This window comes from Pogoniulus pusillus, chromosome 15, assembly GCF_015220805.1.
Source record: "Pogoniulus pusillus isolate bPogPus1 chromosome 15, bPogPus1.pri, whole genome shotgun sequence".
NCBI lineage: Eukaryota > Metazoa > Chordata > Aves > Piciformes > Lybiidae > Pogoniulus > Pogoniulus pusillus.
The window spans coordinates 11,275,702-11,294,403 of record NC_087278.1 but is presented as its reverse complement, the minus strand read 5'-3'; the positions used below and the strand labels follow the sequence as shown (position 1 = coordinate 11,294,403).

The 18,702-nt window shown below is 43.5% G+C and overlaps 1 protein-coding gene across 4 annotated transcripts in view; it reads right to left on the bottom strand.

The window, feature by feature from the left end:
* Window positions 1–18,702, bottom strand: part of LARGE1 (LARGE xylosyl- and glucuronyltransferase 1) — a 331,282-nt gene that overhangs the window by 143,733 nt on the left and 168,847 nt on the right. For all 4 annotated transcript variants that reach the window (XM_064155366.1, XM_064155364.1, XM_064155367.1 and 1 more), the window contains 2 exons: window positions 12,909–12,991; window positions 165–288 (listed from right to left, as the gene is read on the bottom strand). In XM_064155366.1, the coding sequence (XP_064011436.1) occupies window positions 165–288; window positions 12,909–12,991 (207 nt within the window). The remainder of the gene's footprint in view (window positions 1–164; window positions 289–12,908; window positions 12,992–18,702) is intronic.

Below are 18,702 nucleotides of genomic sequence, written 5' to 3'. Positions count from 1 at the left end.
TAGAGACTGCACTGATTTTAGCCATGTAGAATCCTCTGGTTAAGTGTAACTGGGGTCAGAATCAGTTTTAGCCAGGGAGAACATTCTAGCCAGATGTTCTCCCATGAATTTCTATTAATAAAAAAGAAGTCTATGAGGAACATTCGTGTTTTGTCTTTCTTTACCTTGAGCTCATCTGCATCATAGAAGTCTATGCGCACTGCAGGGACCATCCATGTCTGGAACAGAGTTGCCAGGATCTGTTTGGCAATTGAATCTGCGATGAGGTGAAAGTGGAGTGGGTTTCGTCTGAAATGAGAAAGCAGAGAAATACATTGGTTCAAATGTTTCTCATTCCCACTGTAATAGAGCACCTGAACTTACAAAGCTTACTGTATACAGTTCTGGAGCCCTCAACACAAGAAGGACATGGAACTGTTGGAGCGAGTCCAGAGGCAGTCATGAAGATGATCAAAAGGTTGGAGCAGCTCTGCTACAAGGACAAACTATAGGAATTGGGGCTCTTCAGCTGGCAGCCATGAAGATAATCAAAAAGCTGGAGCAGCTCTGCTACAAGGACAGACTATAGGAATTGGGACTCTTCAGCTGGCAACCATGAAGATGATCAAAAGGCTGGAGCAACTCTGCTACAAGGAAAGGCTACAAGAGTTGGGGCTCTTCAGCCTGGAGAAGCAAAGGTTGTGAAAAGACCTTGTAGTAGCTTTCCAGTGTCTGAAGGGGACCTACAGGAGGGCTGAGGAGGGACTATTTACAAGGTCCTGTAATGACAGGACAAGGGGTAATGGTTTTAAACCGGCAGAGGGGAGATTCAAACTGGATGTTAGGAAGAAGTTCTTTACAATGAGGGTGGTGAAACAGTGGCACAGGTTGCCCAGGGAGGCTGTGGATGCTCCCTCTCTGGAGGTGTTCAAGGCTAGGTTGGATGAGGCCTTGAGCAACCTGTTCTAGTGGGAGGTGGCCCTGCCTATGGAACTATGGATTATCTTTGAGGTCCCTTCCAACCTAAACCATTCTATGATCTATGTCTAAGATCTCAGTGTTCAGAATGTTCTGAGGAGTTCTGCTCTGTGGCCAAAATGCTGAGAGACAATTTGAATAAATATGCCAATAGCAGAAGTACTGGATCCGTTTCTGAGTGGGTGTAAAGAAAGATAGCTCCTTTGACAGTAAAGGAACTGCTCCCTTCTACTGGCTCTTTATAATAAGACCAAGTTAATTCCCCTCTGGGCACTTGAGCTGTGAAAGCGATCTCTTCCAGCTTTTAGGTCAACCTGATAATTTATCTTTGTGGTAAGAACAGTAGTCTGGAGAAGAGAGGGTGGAAGGGAAGGTTAAAAAATAATGACCTGAATGAGATGAAAATTCCAGGACCATTAAGTTTTACATGGATTCTTTTCTACAAAGTGAACTTGAGGTATCAACAGCTGTCCTATAGGAACCTAAAATTAGATGATGGTTTGGATGAAAATGATCAGTGATGGAACACCTCTCCTGTGAAGGAAGACTGAGAGAGTTGGAGTTGTTCAACCTGGAGAAGAGAAAGCTCCAGGGAGACCTTATCTTGGCCTTTTACTATCTAGAGAGGGCCTATAAGAAAGATGAAGACAAACTTTTTAGTAGGGCCTGTTGCAACAGGACACAAAATAACACTTTTACACTTAAAGAGATTTAATTTACATATAAGGAAGAAATTTTGTTTACAATGAGGGTGGTGAAACATTGGAATAGGTTTCCCAGAGATAAGGTAGAAGCTCCACATCTGAAAACATTCAAGGTCAAGTTGGACAGGGCTCTGAGCAACCTCTTCTATTTGAAGGTGTCCTTGGTCACTGCAAGGGGGTTGGATTAGATGACCTTAAAAGGTCCATTCCAACTCAATGTATTCTGTGATTGTATGATATGAGATAACTGTGATGGCAGAATAAACTCACAGCTGATCTTCACTGAACCATGTCCAAAACAATAAGCCACAACAGGCTTTCCACAAAGACAAAAGGTCTTTTAATCTCCATCTTGCTCTGGAGGAGAGAAGATGGACTGGCATAGGCTGCCAGCTGCTGACTGTCCCATTACCAAGCTAAAGGGATCACAGCAATTTTATCTGCTTCACCAGCTCAGCAGGAGAGAAGAGGACATCCTGCTCATGCAGATTCAGCAGTAACCAGGCACCTAGCCAGTAGAAAATTGGGGAAAAGCAGTGATCAGGAAACACATTTCATTAGCAGAGAAAAGGCCAAGAGAAATGAAGTGCAGCACCTGTGGCTTCGGGTACAGGTGAAGCAGTATCTCAAGGCAGATAGGTGTGGAACATCAAGATACACATTGCACATAGCCCCTCTGCTTAGTAGGGGTCAAGTCTGGTGACTTTTTTCAGGGTCATTTATCTATATATTGCAAAGTAGAATACAAAGAGCAGAAAATCAGTTGAAATCAAGAAAACATCTTTCAAATCATCATTTAGTTAAATGGAATTGATATGAAATATTTCAAGATAAAACACAGTTAGTTGAAAAGAAAGAAATCTGACAGAAAAGACAGAAAAGCAGTTTATACTTATCTGAATGACCCAGAGCCTATGAAACTTAAATGGGAACAAGTGAATGGTATTTTTCTTTAGTTTAGCTCCCACTGGGAAGAAGAAAAAAAGTAGTAGTTGTACTCCTACACAGAAATCTCTTTCAAGTTGTTAGCCCCATGGTAAAGATTCAGCTGGAAGGAAAGTATCTGTCAGAGGCAAAGCAGAAGATTATCACTTACAAAAATATATCCCCCAAACAGAATAGTGACCTGCTGCCATCTACAACTAAATGTGCATCAGCCACAGAAAACTTTACTCCAGATGACATTTTAGTTATACAAAATGGGAGGTTTAACACAGTGCTAGAAGCCAACAGAGCACAGACTCAAACCTGGAAGACCTTCTGACTGTAACAGTAGTAGCATACAGAGGTGAGACCTTTTGCCTCTTCTGAGGTCTTCAATATGTAAAGCAAAGAAGATATGGATTGCTTCAAAGAATTATGAAACAAGTCCAAAGCTTAAAGATCAACTAACATCCATGGTAGGAGATACAGAAGAGATTCTGTAAGTTGAGAAACCTTGCTCAAGAGAAATGAGGAAGGGTTGTCATCACATGATTTGAGTCACTTGCTGTAAGAATGAGGGGTGACAATCAGAATAGGGCACTGGGAAGGATTTCACTGAAAGCTATGTTTCATTAGACTCAGATATTTTGCTGTACCATTTCATGTCAGCAGAAGTTATTCCATTCTTCAGACTGGTTTTCTTAAAGGACAGAGACATTTTGGGGTGTAAGGCTTAAAAATAAAACTGGATTCAAACTGCCTCTATGATAAGTTAAGGGACAGTCATATGGAGAGCCATCCTTCACAGGTATTTAGTAGCCACAGCTTAAAAAGTTTGGGATAGGCAGGGGGAAATGGCTGAGTCTATCAGAGGGAGGCTTGAGAGTTCCTTGCTTGGGTAGCAAGGAAGGGTGGCAAAGCCTTTGCAGAATGTTAAAGAACTGCTGGAGATACTGAAGTTTGCTAGTGGAAGGTGAGTGGCAGGGAAGTGGAAAAATCTCATGCTCCAGTTAAAGAAAAACCTAACTTCATTCTGTGTGAAGGTGGATCAAGTTATGAAATGGATTTAAATGTTGTGGCTTCCTGCACTAGTTGGTGAGTTAAGGGGATGACCCAAGAAGTTCTTTCTAATTCCATGAACCTCAGGAATTCCATGCAAGACATCTTTCTTGGGTTGAAGGGAACCTGGAATCAAGTCTCAGAGAAAGTGAAGACCAGTGCAAACCTCCTCTTCTCTCGATCCAAATGTGAGGTGGACAAAACAAATGTCCTCTTCTCTCACTCTAAACTTTAGACTTCAAATTCTCAAAGCACAGCTCTGTATTGTGTTTCTTTTTAACATATATGCTAGCTCATATAATTTCTATTGGGCAGGTCGAGAGAGCAAGAACACCACATACAGCAGAGGTTGGTTATATCTCATACTGCTAGGAAACACTCTGCAGTACATAGTGACACAGTATGTGAAACTATGAAGTAATACAGGTCAACATACTGGAATGTGTCCAGAGAAGGGTGACAAAGCTGTTGAGAGGCCTGGAACACAAACCCTATGAGGAGAGGCTGAAGGAGCTGGGGTTGTTTAGCCTAGGGAAGAGGAGGCTCAGGGGTGACCTCATTGCTGTCTACAGCTACCTGAAGGGACATTGTAGCCAGGTGGGGTTGGTCTCTTCTCCCAGACAACCAGCAACAGAACAAGGGGACACAGTCTCAAGTTGTGCTGGGGGAGGTATAGGCTGGATGTTAGGAGAAAGTTCTTCAGAGAGAGTGATTTGCCATTGGAATGGGCTGCCCAGGGAGGTGGTGGAGTTGCTGTCCCTGGAGGTGTTCAAGACAAGGCTGGATGAGGCACTTAGTGCCATGGTCTAGTTGACTGGATAGGGATGGATTATAGTTTGGAGTGGATGATCTTGGAGGTCTCTTCCAACCTGGTTGATTCTATGATATGTCAGTTTTGACCAACTTGCCTTATAAAATAACAGGTTTGGGAAACTTCTTGATATTCATCTGAATTTGCATTCTTGGAAGTTAAGGTCTGTATTGTCCTGGGTTTCAGAACAAATAGCCTTTGCATACTGAGCCTCGGGACTTCCAGATTGCTCTCTACAGAAGCAGGTATTGAAACAGCTGAAGAATTTTCCCCAAGATGCAGAAAAAAAAATTCATCTGAATTTTTAGCAACTACAGCTTTGCAGAGATTTGCTACATGGGAAATGCTGACATGCTAATGTCCTAATGTGGAAGAATGCCATTTCAAAATATGGGCATTTCCCATCAAGTAGAAATGCAATGTTTTAACCACCCCTTAGAAAACTGCAACCTTCATTTATTAAATTATTTCCACTTATCTTAAGATCAGAGAACTCTCTGACAAAGTAAAACAGATGTAAAGAGCACACATTTATTTTCCTAAATTGCTTTACTCAAAAGTGAATGAAAAAGAGGTTCTGGCCAAGATTGTCTAGCATGGATGCTTAAATATCTGTTCTTAGGCCTAAATACAGGAGCTTAAATGAATGCTCTCATTTTCAGGATTGCTGAGGTCCTATAAAGTTAGCAAAATGAGAAGATGTCAGTAATTTTAAAAGTCAGGCTCTGAATTTAGGAGCCTATTGCAAAGCACCCATTTCTACATTATCATGATGTCTTATTTTCACATTTCAAAACTTCTTATTCTTCATCAGACTTTTTTAAAATAGTCACTGCCACAGAGTTAAACACAAAAATCTACCACTGAAAAAAAGGAGCAATGAACCAAGATTCCCTCTTCCCTCCTGTATTATTCCACGTCTCAACTGTTAGCAATTCAAAAAAGTAGCTGCTTGGTTGCAGAGTTCTCTCTCTGCAACAGAGGAATTTTATTTTCTAAGAATATAAAAGGGTCATCAGCCCAGGGGATTTATTTCCAAAACCTATACTTTATTAGGGGAAGCACAACAAGGTAATACCTTTTTATACCTGTAACAAATGGTTATGAGATCTTCAAATAGAAATTAGAAAAGGCAGCCTGGGATTTTTTTTCCCCTAATGTCCATGTGACAATCCCTCTCTCCTATGGGCAGAATTCTAATGTGAAAATTATTACAGATACTTCATACCCCCTCACATCCAGTATTGTTTAAAATGCTCCCCAAACCACTGGAGAGATCTCAAAGACACACTAGCTGCCTCATTCATGGATTTTCTTGCTTTGTGTTAACTTGCAGAAGCATTTTGGGAAATAATCAGAGATTTCATGGGTAGATTTTTTATTATATATTGCTTTCTCCCTTGGGCCTCCATTGTTAGGACAGGTGGGAAACAGAAAAAGAGTGTGCTTTATTGATGCATCTATATGGAGCAGAGAAACGAGCTCATGCTTTATAGTTTTTGCCAGAACAATCTCCCACAAAACAGACTGAGATGTTAGAAAAGTTGGAAACAATGACAGAGGCTTTAAATTCTCAAATTATCTCCATTAAAATAAAGTGGTCTCCATGGAATACAGCCATTAGGTTACATAAGCTTTAATTATCAGCCAGTGTTGACTTGTGACACTTACTTGGAAATTGCATGCCAGCCTTTTTATTTAATTTAGATTTTCATTTGGTTTGCCTTATTCTACTTGCTCTAAGAACACACAGCAGTCTGTAACATGGTTTCATTATATCCTCATCTTAAAAAGCTGGAGTGTATGCTTAACTTTAATCGTAGAATCAGAGAATCAACCAACCAGGTTAGAAGAGACCTCCAAGGTCATCCAGTCCAACCTAACACCCAGCCCTAGCCAGTCAACTAGACCATGGCACTAAGTGCCTCAGCCAGACTTTTCTTGAACACCTCCAGGGACGGTGCCTCCACCACCTCCCTGGGCAGCCCATTCCAATGCCAATCACTCTCTCTGGCAAGAACTTCCTCCTAACATCCAGCCTATACTTCCCCCAGCACAACTGGAGACTGTGTCCCCTTGTTCTATTGCTGGTTGTCTGGGAGAAGAGACCAACCCCCACCTGGCTACAGCCTCCTTTCAGGTAGTTGTAGACATCAATGAGGTCACCCCTGAGCCTCCTCTTCTCCAGGCTAAACACCCCCAGCTCCCTCAGCCTCTCCTCATAGGGTTTGTATTCCAGGCCTCTCACCAGCTTTGTTGCCCTTCTTAAAGCAAAGAGGCTACCTTGTATTAAAATGTATTTTTCTAGTTGACTGTTTTTTGTTTACCAATCCCCACCACCATTCCTATGCCACTATGGTTGCAGGGTAGACAGAGCATCCAACTAAACAAGTAATCACAGCTTCTCCAAAGAAGTGGGACTAACCTAAGGGGGAAAAGGCAGTACTAGCTGGCACAATAGAATTAATATTTCAGATTCTCAGGGTGACCTGACTGCCAGCAACAGGTTACAACTGTTGACCTTTCTTTGCTCCCAAATGAAACACAGTGTTTAGCATGTCTTTGGAGCAGATGAGTACATTAAAAACCATTCGAGTTCCTACCCAACTTCAGTCTTACCTAAGTGAAGGCAAAAATTATCTTTGCAATATGAAACTGTAACTTGCAGGTTGCTTCTGAGGCACTCTAAGCTTTACAGTTTTCAGAAACAGAGTAAAACATTGAAAATGACCAATGCAATAACACGAATCAGTAGTTACAAAGGGCTGAAAGATGCTGCCTCATTTTGGAGAAGTATGCTTTTTGAGTACTACTATATTTGCTGTCTCCAAAAGCATTTGAGTCTTGTTGTGCTCATTTGACCAAACACCTTCACTTCTAATGTTTAGTCCTTTGTTTTTGAAAAAACTGAAACTTTCACTCAGGACACAGCACTATGAGCCTGGCTGAGTTAAACTGCTCTAGAGATATATATTTTTTTTTATCCCTGCAACAGATTTCTAAAATCTGTCATAATTAGGAACTAGATGGCCCAGAGAGGAAAGCAATAAAGTTGCAGACTAGGACTACGTACTCATTCTACAAGCCTCCTTCTGTGCAGCACTGCCAATGCATATTTATCAGACTGCAAGCCCTGCACTATCCCAGCTCTGCTGAATCTCCTCCTGAGAACAGACTGTCAGTTATGTCAAACTGGGTGTTAAAAGCTGCTGGGATTTTGTGGCTTGAGCATATGTTTTCTAAAGGCAAAACTGGAATCAAGCTCCTTCTCCGCTGGGACTGAAACACATTTCTGAACTATGATGTTCCTACAAGGAATCAACCACATCACCTCATTCCCCACCTCTTCCCACTCTCTGGAACCTGAAGACAGAGATAGTTTCTCAAAAGGTTTGAGAAGCCATTAGCTTGCCTAAGTCTCATGATATATATGGTATGACTACATTCAGAAACTTGCTTTTTTCAAACCTGGGGAGAGCTGAAATGTTCAATACGCAGGATTTGCTGTACATACATTCGGGAGAGACAAGACAGCATATTCCATCTATAGAAACTCCTAGAATGACCCAGTACCCCTACTGGTTTCTGTCTCTCTATCTAGCACTATAGCTCAAAGTTGGGGCATTACAAATATGTTAATGCTTACAAGAAAAATTATCAGACTGACACAGTGTCCTTTACTCAGAATTTTCCTATTAGAGAGGAAGAGACTCCCTCCAGAAGCCAGGAACGTAGGTACCTACTTGTATCAAAATGTACAACTAAACCACAGTTTAATTACTAAACCAGATGGAAAAGGTACTAAAAGCAAATGATAGCTCTGTGAATTCTAGACAGAATCACTTAAATCAGTGCTGCCACCACAAACAACAAACATTATTTTTGAAGGGTATACTAAGATGGCACATGGCAACCAATGCAAGGAATCTTGATTCTAAGTACATCTTCAGTTAAGCTTGTTGTTTGCCTGTGGTTTATTTTCCAGCCTTCTTCAGCATTGTCACTCCAAAGGTAAAAGATCCAAGAAGAGAGAATTTCTCAAGCAGGGCCCCCTGCACATGTAGCCATAGCATTAACAGATGCTGGAGAAGCCTGTGCTTTTTGGGAGATAAGGAAGAACTGCCTGCAATGTAGCCAGGTGGGGGTCGGTCTCTTCTCCCAGACAAGCAGCAACAGAACAAGGGGACACAGTCTCAAGCTGTGCCAGGGGAGGTCTAGGCTGGATGTTAGGAGGAAGTTGTTGCCAGAGAGAGTGATTGGCATTGGAATGGGCTGCCCAGGGAAGTGGTGGAGTCACCATCCCTTGCGGCATTCAGGAAAAGACTGGATGAGGTATTCAATGCCATGGTCTAGATGATTGGATAGGGCTGGGTGATAGGTTGGAGTGGATGATCTTGGAGGTCTCTTCCAACCTGGATGATTCTATGATTCTATGAACATCCTTCCTTTCTAGTGAACAACATAATGCCTAGTGAGAAGAGTCAGTTTTAGGCAGAACTGATTCAGATTTGTCTTTAAGGATGATTTGAGCAAACAAATGAGATAGGTTATCTTGATTGTAACTACCTGTATTAAGGATTCATTAGCTATACTGGACTTTATCTTGATCACCTCTGCTGAGCTAGACAAATTCTTTGAGACAAGAAGCACTGCTAGTCACACAGCAAACACATTCGTGACAGTGGCAGAATCCACCACACTCAGAAATGTCAAAGGTAATGCCCTTTGTTTTGGTTTCATATTTTTAATGAAATATACTTCTAAATGATGTAGTTCTGGCATTATATGGAAGAATTATTCATAGGTTTGTTAATTGCTTGGATGAGTGGCTTGTGTAAAACAGAGGCATGTTCTTTAAGTAACACAGAGATAGTTTAAACCTTTGAGCTGTAAGATTCCTGTTATTCACAAAATATTTGGAAGCAGACAGATTGGACTTCTCAGAATGAATGAACATACTCGAAGAGAAAAATGTGAGAAGCTAACCTCTAAGATAACTCATGTCACCATTAAAATGCCTATTTGCAAGAAATCCCTTAGAAACAACAATCAAAGTAGGCAAAATGCCCCACATCCTTGCAATACAAAGCCAGTTCACACTGAGCAACTCACAAGTCTAATTGGAAATAGAGATAGTTTTAAAATCTAACAGAATTTCAACCTTCAGAAAACATTGCACAGAGCATGAGACAGGTTTTCACTCTTGATTTGCTTTTGTTATGCTTATTTTAGCATTGCATTTTTGCTCCTAGAACTCATCCAACGTGAACATGCTGCTTCAGGAAAGACTTGCAAAGGCAAGTGCTGCTGACAGTGAAAGCTGCTCTTACATTTTGAAGCATTTCATTGCTCCACCTGCACTCTGGCCAACCTCCTAGACAGTATTTACTGAGTCACAGGATCACAGGCTCACAGAATATCAGGGTTTGGAAGAGACCCAAGGAGATCACCAAGTCCAACCCCCCTTCCTGAGCAGGACAATACTATCTAACACATCCAGACAGGCCTTGTAAGTCTCCAGAGAAGGAGACTCCACAACTTCTCTGGGGAGCCTGTTCCAGTGCTCTGTGACCCTTACAGTAAAGAAGTTCCCCCTTGTGTTGAGGTGGAACCTCTTGTGCTGCAACTTACACCCACTGCTCTTTGTCCTATCTCAGGGAGCAAGTGAGCAGAGCCTGTCCTCACATCTCCTGACCAGCCCTCAGATACATTTATCAAATCCCCTCTAAGTCTTCTCTTCTCCAGACTAAACAGCCCCAGGTCCCTCAGCCTTTCCTCATCAGCCATGCCCTCCAGTCGCCTAATCATCCTCATAGTCCTCCGCTGGACCCTCTCCAGCAGATCCCTGTCCCTCTTCAACTGGGGAGCCCAAAACTGAACACAGGATTCAAGATGAGGTCTCACCAGGGCAGAGTAGAGAGGGAGGAGAACCTCCCTTGATCTGCTGGACACACTCCTCCTAATACACCCCAGGATCTCATTGGCCTTCTTGGCCACAAGGGCACATTGCTGTGCCATGGGTAACTTGTTAGCCACCAGGACTCCCAGGTCCCTCTTCACAGGACTGCTCTCCAGCAGATTATGTCCCAGCCTGTACTGGTGCAGTTTATTATTTCTCCCCAGATGCAGGACTCTGCACTTGTCCTTGTTGAACTTCATCTGGTTCCTCTGTGCCCAGCTCTCAGTCTGCCCAGGTCTCTCTGGGTGGCCACACAGCCTTCAGCTGTATCAGCCAAGCTTCCCAGCTTGGTGTCATCAGCAAACTTGCTGAGCAGACACTCTGTGCCCTCATCAGTGTCACTGATGAAGATGTTGAACAGGACTGTCCCCAGCACTGATCCCTGTGGGACACCATTGGTCAGAGCTCTCCAGCTGGACCTGGCACCATTGATCACCACCCTCTGAACTCTATCTTGCAACCAGTTCCTAACCCATCTCACTGTCCACTCTTCCATCCCACACTTCCTCAGCCTGCTCACTAAAATGTCATGGGAGACAGTGTCAAAGGCCTTGCTAAGGTCAAGGTAGACTACATCCACTGGTTTCTCTGAATCTACCCATTTAGTTAAGGCATCATAAAATGCTATCAGGTTAGTCAAGCATGACTTCCCCTTGGGAAATCCATACTGACTACTCCTGATAACCTTCTTCTCTTCCAAGTGCCTTGAGATGCCCTCCAACAGGAGCCACTCCATCATTTTTCCAGGGATGGAGGTGAGGCTGACTGGTCTGTAGTTCCCTGGAACCTCTTTCATGCCCTTTTTGAAGACTGGAGTGACATTGGCTCTTCTCCAGTCCTCAGGCACCTCTCCTGTCTGCCATGATTTGGCAAAAATGATGGAGAGTGGCAGAGTGATAACATCAGGCAGTTCTCTCAGCACCCTTGGGTGCATCTCATCAGGGCCCATGGACTTGTGAATGTTTAACTTGTGTAACTGATCCCTAACCCAGCCTGCACTGACCAGTGGGGAGTGTTTCCTCCTCCAGGCTTCCTCTCCTTCATCCAGGGTCTGGAGTCCATAGGGGAGTTCAGCCTTAGGTGTGAAGACTGCAGCAAAGAAGGCATTCAGCAACTCTGCCTTCTCTGCCCCCTCAGTTATCAAGGCTGCCTCCTCGTTCAGCAGTGCCCCCACACCTTCCCTGCTCCTCCTTTTTCTACTGATGGATTTGAAGAAGCCTTTCTTGTTGTGTTTTACTTCCTTTGCCAGCTTCAGTTCCAAGAGGGCTTTGGCCTTCCTTATTGCTTTCCTACAAGCCCTGACTACTTCTCTGTAGTTCTCCCAAGTGACCAATCCCTTCTTCCATGAATTGTAAGATTCCTTCTTCGCTGAGGTTTCCTTCCTTTTCTGCATGATATAAAGTGAGTATTTGCACTTTTTTATAAAGCTCCCCAAAACTAGGGAAAAGTTAAAATGATGTGTAAAAGCACTGTAAAGGAGCCTGATTACTAGGACTGTTCCAGCTGAAGATCAGAAGCAAATGTCATAAGCAAAGTGGGAGACTGGAATGTCCCACTCTAACTAGGTCCAAGAAGACACTAGCAAGATACGGCCAAAAGTCATCCTCCTGGTATAAAATGATCAGTCAGTATAAGACAAGGCATTGAAACTACATCCTTAATAAACTCTTTAAACTCTATGCATGTTTTATTGGTCTATTTGTCCTGTTTGAGTCACTCTGATCACTTCCCTCTTTTAATCCACTTTCTGCAACACTGCTGGAAGACATCTTAGAGAGACATTACTGAATTGGATAAGGGATATAAATACATGCCCACACATAACTAAATATCACCTCTTTTCATCTCAAGCTGCTGTTTATGAAGAGAATTGGTGATTTTGTCTTCACTGTACTTTTAGGCCTCTCACTTTCGGGATCTAACTGTACTCAATGTGCAAAAAGTAGGTTGCAAAGCCTTCTGAGTAGCTGTAAATAGCCCCTCTAAAACCAGAATAAATAATCTGACTTTAATGAACTAATCCTGACTACAACAACAGGCTTACTCTGAAAAAGAAATGTGTAACTGGAAAGCAGGGATAGTCAGGCAACCAGCTTGTATTTGTGTGTATGGCTTTCAAATTCCCATCCATACACATGCCACAAACTGATACCAGAAACAGGCTAAATTGAAACAATGCTGTTAATACCATTGTTATTATTTTACAACATTCAAAAGTGTGCAGATGTTTTTCAGTGCAGAGAGATGCTGTCCCCATTTCCATAATGCAACAGAGGTAGCAGGTGGATGTCTGATGCCTCTAATTTGCTGTGGAAATCTTTACACAGGTTAATCTATTTGTGGTGGTCATAAATTTTGTGCTGTTTTCCTTCCAAAGAAAAGGTAACCAGGGAAGGAAAGTTTACTTTCCTTTGAAGTAAGAGAGTAAATGTAAAAGGAGCTTATTTAGTCATAATCAGATGTACAATACACAAGAGAAGAAAGTTACCTTTACCTGTGAAATAAGACAGACTTGACAAGTGTGACAACATCCCGACTGGCATTGTACCCTGCACAAACAATGGCAACGTGGATGGTCTGTGGGAGAAAAGGAACACAAAAGAATACAAATTAAAGCCTGCTCCTTCATCCTATCACTCATCAACAAGAGCACATACATGACAATGCTACTACATAGCGTGGTGGTTGTTACAGGTTTAAGTGTGTGTTTTGCAGCTGTGTGCATCTCACCTGGGGCAGTCTGTTAAAAACACCTTGAGTCATAACGCCATTGTCATTTGAAAGTCATTACTATCCCTAAATTACATCAGATGTCTGAACAGAATTGCATTTATTAGCCGAGAGCACACGTGAGCTTGTGTACACACACACACACACACTCATTTAGCAGCACACGGAGTTCTGAGCATGCAAACACACAAACACTTTAACCTTCTGAAGTCTGAAATTATGTCTGATAATCAGAAGCAGATTTGCTCTCAGAAACTGCGCCTTACTTCCATCACAAGGACAGCTGCAAAGGAGGGGAAGAGCAAGCTCTGATGGCTGAATGCAAGCAGGACAGCTGGCTTGCCAGGGGCTGGGCTCATCCCAGTGATAAAATAGGACACAATCTTCAAGAGCAGGTGGTCTTTTCCCAGCCTCTGACTACTGGTGTGGGCTGGACTGGGCAGTGGTAATGGGAAGTGAAACACAACCACTACATGCACATGCTTCCCACTCCAGCACCTTAGCAAATTATCACTCGCTCTGTGCCTTCCTGCCTCCCTTTGGATATGAGGCAGAGGTTTACTCATCTTCTCAAGAGGGAAGGGAAAATTGAAAAGGCACTACTAGTCATTATGATTAAGGCACTAAGTAGCAATTTGAAAAATGCCATTAGGTTATTCTTCCCTGATTTTAAAGTTGGCCACTGCTATTTCCCAGGGACAGCCAGGGGGGAAAAAATAAAAGATCTTGGCAAGCTTGGACTCTACCTTCCGTATTTTTTCTGTTTCTTAGTGGTTGCAGAAATGAAGGAGCTCTCCACATTGGCAGCACAAAGCTGCGATTGGGGACACAGCTGTGAAACTGCAGGGAAGCCTCATTTGGCTTCCATTTGAGAGTTGGTTAGCTGGTTTCTCACACATACAGCTCTCATTTTCCACAGAAAGCTCACTACACAGAGCACAAATACGGAATTCTGCCTCTTCACAGTCATAGTTTCCCAGACTCTGGCTTGTAACAGGCAAATTTTCACAAGAGGTGTACAGGGTTAACCCTCCAGGGGAGTGACCTTGAACGTGACCCTGTGTGGTCTTGACCCCTCTCCAGAGATGGGTCTGAACACCACCAGGTGATGGTTAGCTCTCTCCCCTTCCTGTCTAAAGATCCATAAAAGCAGGGGGACTTCCTGCTCTCTCTCTGCACTCCCTGCCTCCCTGCTTACCAGCATCACCATCCTGTTCCTGGTTCTCTTTGTTTTACCATGTGGCCATCACCCACGAGGCAGCCAAACCCACTGACATCAAAATCTGGTTGTGTTCACACATTTTGTATCTTGTTTTCCCTTCCCTATACCTTTGTAACTTCCCTACCTCAGATACATCTTTAATTTATTGTTAAACTTTTTCTTCTTTAAACTTCCAAATCAGAGTGAGATTATTTATCTGGGTGTGCTTACCCCTTCTCTCTCTACATCTAATTCCTTTTTTTGGGGAAAGAAGGGGGAAGAGGCAAGGGCACTCTACAAATTATTATTTGGTTCTATCGAATATATTTGAGTCTCTGGGAATTTAAATTAGAACAAAGAGGTCACATCTGTTGGGCAGATCTAAAGAGTCCATAGTCCCATCCATTAACATCACCTGGTACAGGACACAAGATGATTCCTGTAACTGCCAAGAGGCTGTGCCATAGTGCAGCCCTCACATGAACATCACAGCTGACTCCAGCCCTACTGTGTCTCCTAATCTGACCCATTGGAGATCTGAGGTTTTAAGAGGAATCTGAATTATATGAGACACTGCTTATCCAGAGGGGCCTAAGAAGAAAGCATCCAGGAAGGAGGAGACCTGGGAGTAATGGTAGATAGATAGTAGGCTGAAGATGAGTCAGAAGTGTGCCCAGGTGGCCAAGAGAGCCAATGGCATTCTGGCCTGTATCAGGAACAGTGTGGCCAGCAGGACGAGGGAGGTTATTCTTGCCCTGTACTCAGCACTGGTCAGGCCACACCTTGAGTGCTGTGTCCAGTTCTGGGCTTCTCAATTCAAGAGAGATGTTGAGATGCTGGAATGTGTCCAGAGAAGAGCAACAAAGCTGGTGAGGGGCCTGGAACACAAACCCTATGAGGAGAGGCTGAGGGAGCTGGGGGTGTTTAGCCTGGAGAAGAGGAGGCTCAGGGGTGACCTCATTGCTGTCTACAACTACCTGAAGGGAGGCTGTAGCCAGGTGGAGATTGGTCTCTTCTGCCAGACAAGCATCAACAGAACAAGGGGACACAGTCTCAACTTGTGCCAGGGGAAATATAGGCTGGATGTTAGGAGGAAATTCTTGCCAGAGAGAGTGATTGGCATTGGAATGGGCTGCCCGGGGAGGTGGTGGAGTCACCATCCCTGGAGGTGTTCAAGAAAAGCCTGGATGAGGCACTTAGTGCCATGGTCTAGTTGCCTGGCTAGGGCTGGGTGCTAGGTTGGACTGGATGATCTTGGAGGTCTCTTCCAACTTGGTTGATTCTATGAAAAGATCTTGCAGCACATTTTGGCAACAGTGCTGTGAGGTAATCAGCACTTAAAATGTATGTTAAAGTCAATGGGAGTTGAGTATGCTCAGCATTCTGCAAAAATTGATAGTGTTTCTGTCTTGTGATAACAATAGGGGAAAACAGATGCTGCTTATTAATGACTTCTATTGCATCAGTGGTTTGTACCATGCTTAAAGGCATAAGTTCCTGTGAGTGCACACATTCCTGACACTGTATGCACTGCCTCCTTTCTCGTCACCACTTGGATCTCAGGCTTTTGGAACATTTAAATCCTTCCCTTTTGTGCCAGTTAAAATCAAATTAATTGAGTACAGTTTTGTGGCTGCTTTATATACTTCACCTGAAGACACTGGACCAGGTGCAAACACTTCATGGGTTTTGACAGAATGGCACTGTCACATCACTGTCAAAATATTTTTATACCACCACTGCTTGCCAGAAAAGCTTTCCTCACAGCCACTCTCTCTACCTTACAACTCCTCTCAAAATCAGAGTTTACTCTGTCAAGGACTGGCCCATATCTGTTTCCCTGTTTCTAAATCAATTTGCTTCAAAATCCAAAGCATGCTTTCCTAATTGTCTTCTACCAAGTGCTGTTGTCCTGCATGCTGGTTCAGTCAGGGCGCAGTGAGAAGACAGCGCCTGCTGCTCTTCCTGAACATCTTACGCAGTTCAGAGTCACAGGCATCCATTTACCTCCTGCTCAGCTCCTCTGCAGTGTTTCACACTATGCATCACATCTATTCTTGCCTGAGCTCAGCTGTATCAAAGAGCAATAATTCTCACAGAGAACAGAAGTCTTTTTTTCCCCCCCACAAGTTTTTGCCCGTAGCATGCTACAAGACTCCTTATGAGGACAGACAGAAAGAGTTGGGGCTGTTCAGTCTGGGAAGAGGAGGCTCCCAGGTGACCTTCTTGTGACCTTCCAGTATCTGAAGGGGGCCTACAAAACAGCTGGGGAGGGATGTTTCAGGATATCAGGGAGTGACAGGACCAGAGAGGATGGAGCAATGCTGGAGGTGGGTAGATTCAGACTGGACATGAAGAGGAAGTTGTTCACCATGAGAGTGGTGAGAGCCTGGAATGGGTTGGCCAGGGAGGTGGTTGAGGCCTCATCCCTGGAGGTGTTTAAGGCCAGGCTGGACGAGGCTGTGGCCAGCCTGATCTAGGGTAGGGTGTCCCTGTCCATGGCAGGGGAGTTGGAACTAGATGATCCTTGTGGTCCCTTCCAACCCTGACTGATTCTATCATTCTTTAGAAAAGGGAGTTCAAATAATGCCAAGGTGCATGCTAAAATACTTTAGAAAGCATTCATTCAGTCTCTATGGCCTAGGAAAAGAACCTGTTTCTGACAGTCATATTTCATATATGTCCACCTTGGAGAAAATAATGGGATGAAAAAGCCTAAAACTACCTGAAAACCTGGGCCTTAGATCCCATGCAGATGAGGAATATGAGGTGCCCAGATCAACAGATGTTATCTTTTTTCCTCCTCAGGCTACTTTTTGGAAAGGTGAATTAATAAGCTTAACAAACTAATTAGTTCTTCAAGCTAAAAATAATCTTTAGTGGAGAATTTCATACTTCAATAATTTTCCTTGGCAGCCCTTAAACTGCAGTTATGCAACCCAAGTAACTGCTGAGTGTGGTTAAGAGATATTAAAAGCATGTTACCAAAATGTAACTACGCTGCAAACGTTTGCCAAGGGCAGGTAACATCTGCTTCCCCTGTGTCACAGTGTTGAAGTCGGTGAGGGCCTGAGTTTTGTGACTCTGGAGCACTACAGGTAACGCTACTAAGTGATGCCACTGAGAACAGTAACAACACAACTGTGCTTGTAAACATGCTTCGAATATTAAGTACTCTGCTAACTTGCTAGGTGTTATAGCGCTAAGTAACCATTATAGAATCAACTAGAAGAGACCTCCAAAATCATCCAGTCTAACTATCACCCAGCCCTGTCCAACCAACTAGACCATGGCACTAAGTGCCTCAGCCAGGCTCTTTTTTTAACATCTTCAGGGACAGTGACTCCACCACCTCCCTGGGCAGCCCATTCCAATGGCAATCACCCTCTCTGGCAAGAACTTCCTCCTAACATCCAGCCTATATTTCCCCCGGCACAGCTTGAGACTGTGTCCCCTTGTTCTGTTGATGCTTGTCTGGGAGAAGAGACCAACCCCCACCTGGCCACAGCCTCCCTTCAGGTAGTTGTAGACAGCAATGAGGTCACCCCTGAGCCTCCTCTTCTGCAGGCTAAACACCCCCAGCTCCCTCAGCCTCTCCTCATAGGGTTTGTGTTCCAGGCCCCTCACCAGCTTTGTTGACCTTCTCTGGACACATTCCAGCACCTCAACATCTCTCTTGAATTGAGGAGCCCAGAACTGGACACAGCACTCAAGGCATAGCCTGGCCAGTGTTGAGTACAGGGCAAGAATGTAGTATATCTAATTCACACTAAATGCCCAGATAACGGAGGCACAAGTTGAGAAGCTACTGGGACAACCTGGTGTGTACATATATTAGTACTGTGTATCATTTTATTGGCCTCCATCAGCATTATGGTCTCCTGAAGTCTGTTATTTGTGTTTATTTGTAGTCTATTTGTGTCTACACCTGTGTGAGGACTGGTCTTACTTATATTTCCAAGGTGCTAAAGTTGTCTCCTAATGGGAAGGCATGAGTGGCATCTGCTCTCTCCAGCGAGAAGGCCCTTGATGGCAACTCTGATTTCTCCTTGCAATACAATACTGTTGCATTTTATAATATCAGAAGTGTTCTCCTGCGATACAACAGAGCAGAGAGCAGTGTCTGGAATGTAGCAAACTCAGTAATGTTTGATAGAGATTGCAATCATCATCACACAGATAATGCTTTATCAGGGATTTAATGTTCATTCATTGTAATTGCATTTTAAAATGTTTTAATCATCACTAAAGACTACACCAAATCAGATTCTGAAATGTTACCTTCAGTAAATCTCAAAGAACAATCTATTCCTAGCTCTTTGTCTTCCCTAGAGACCTAGATGTCTTCTCAGGACCT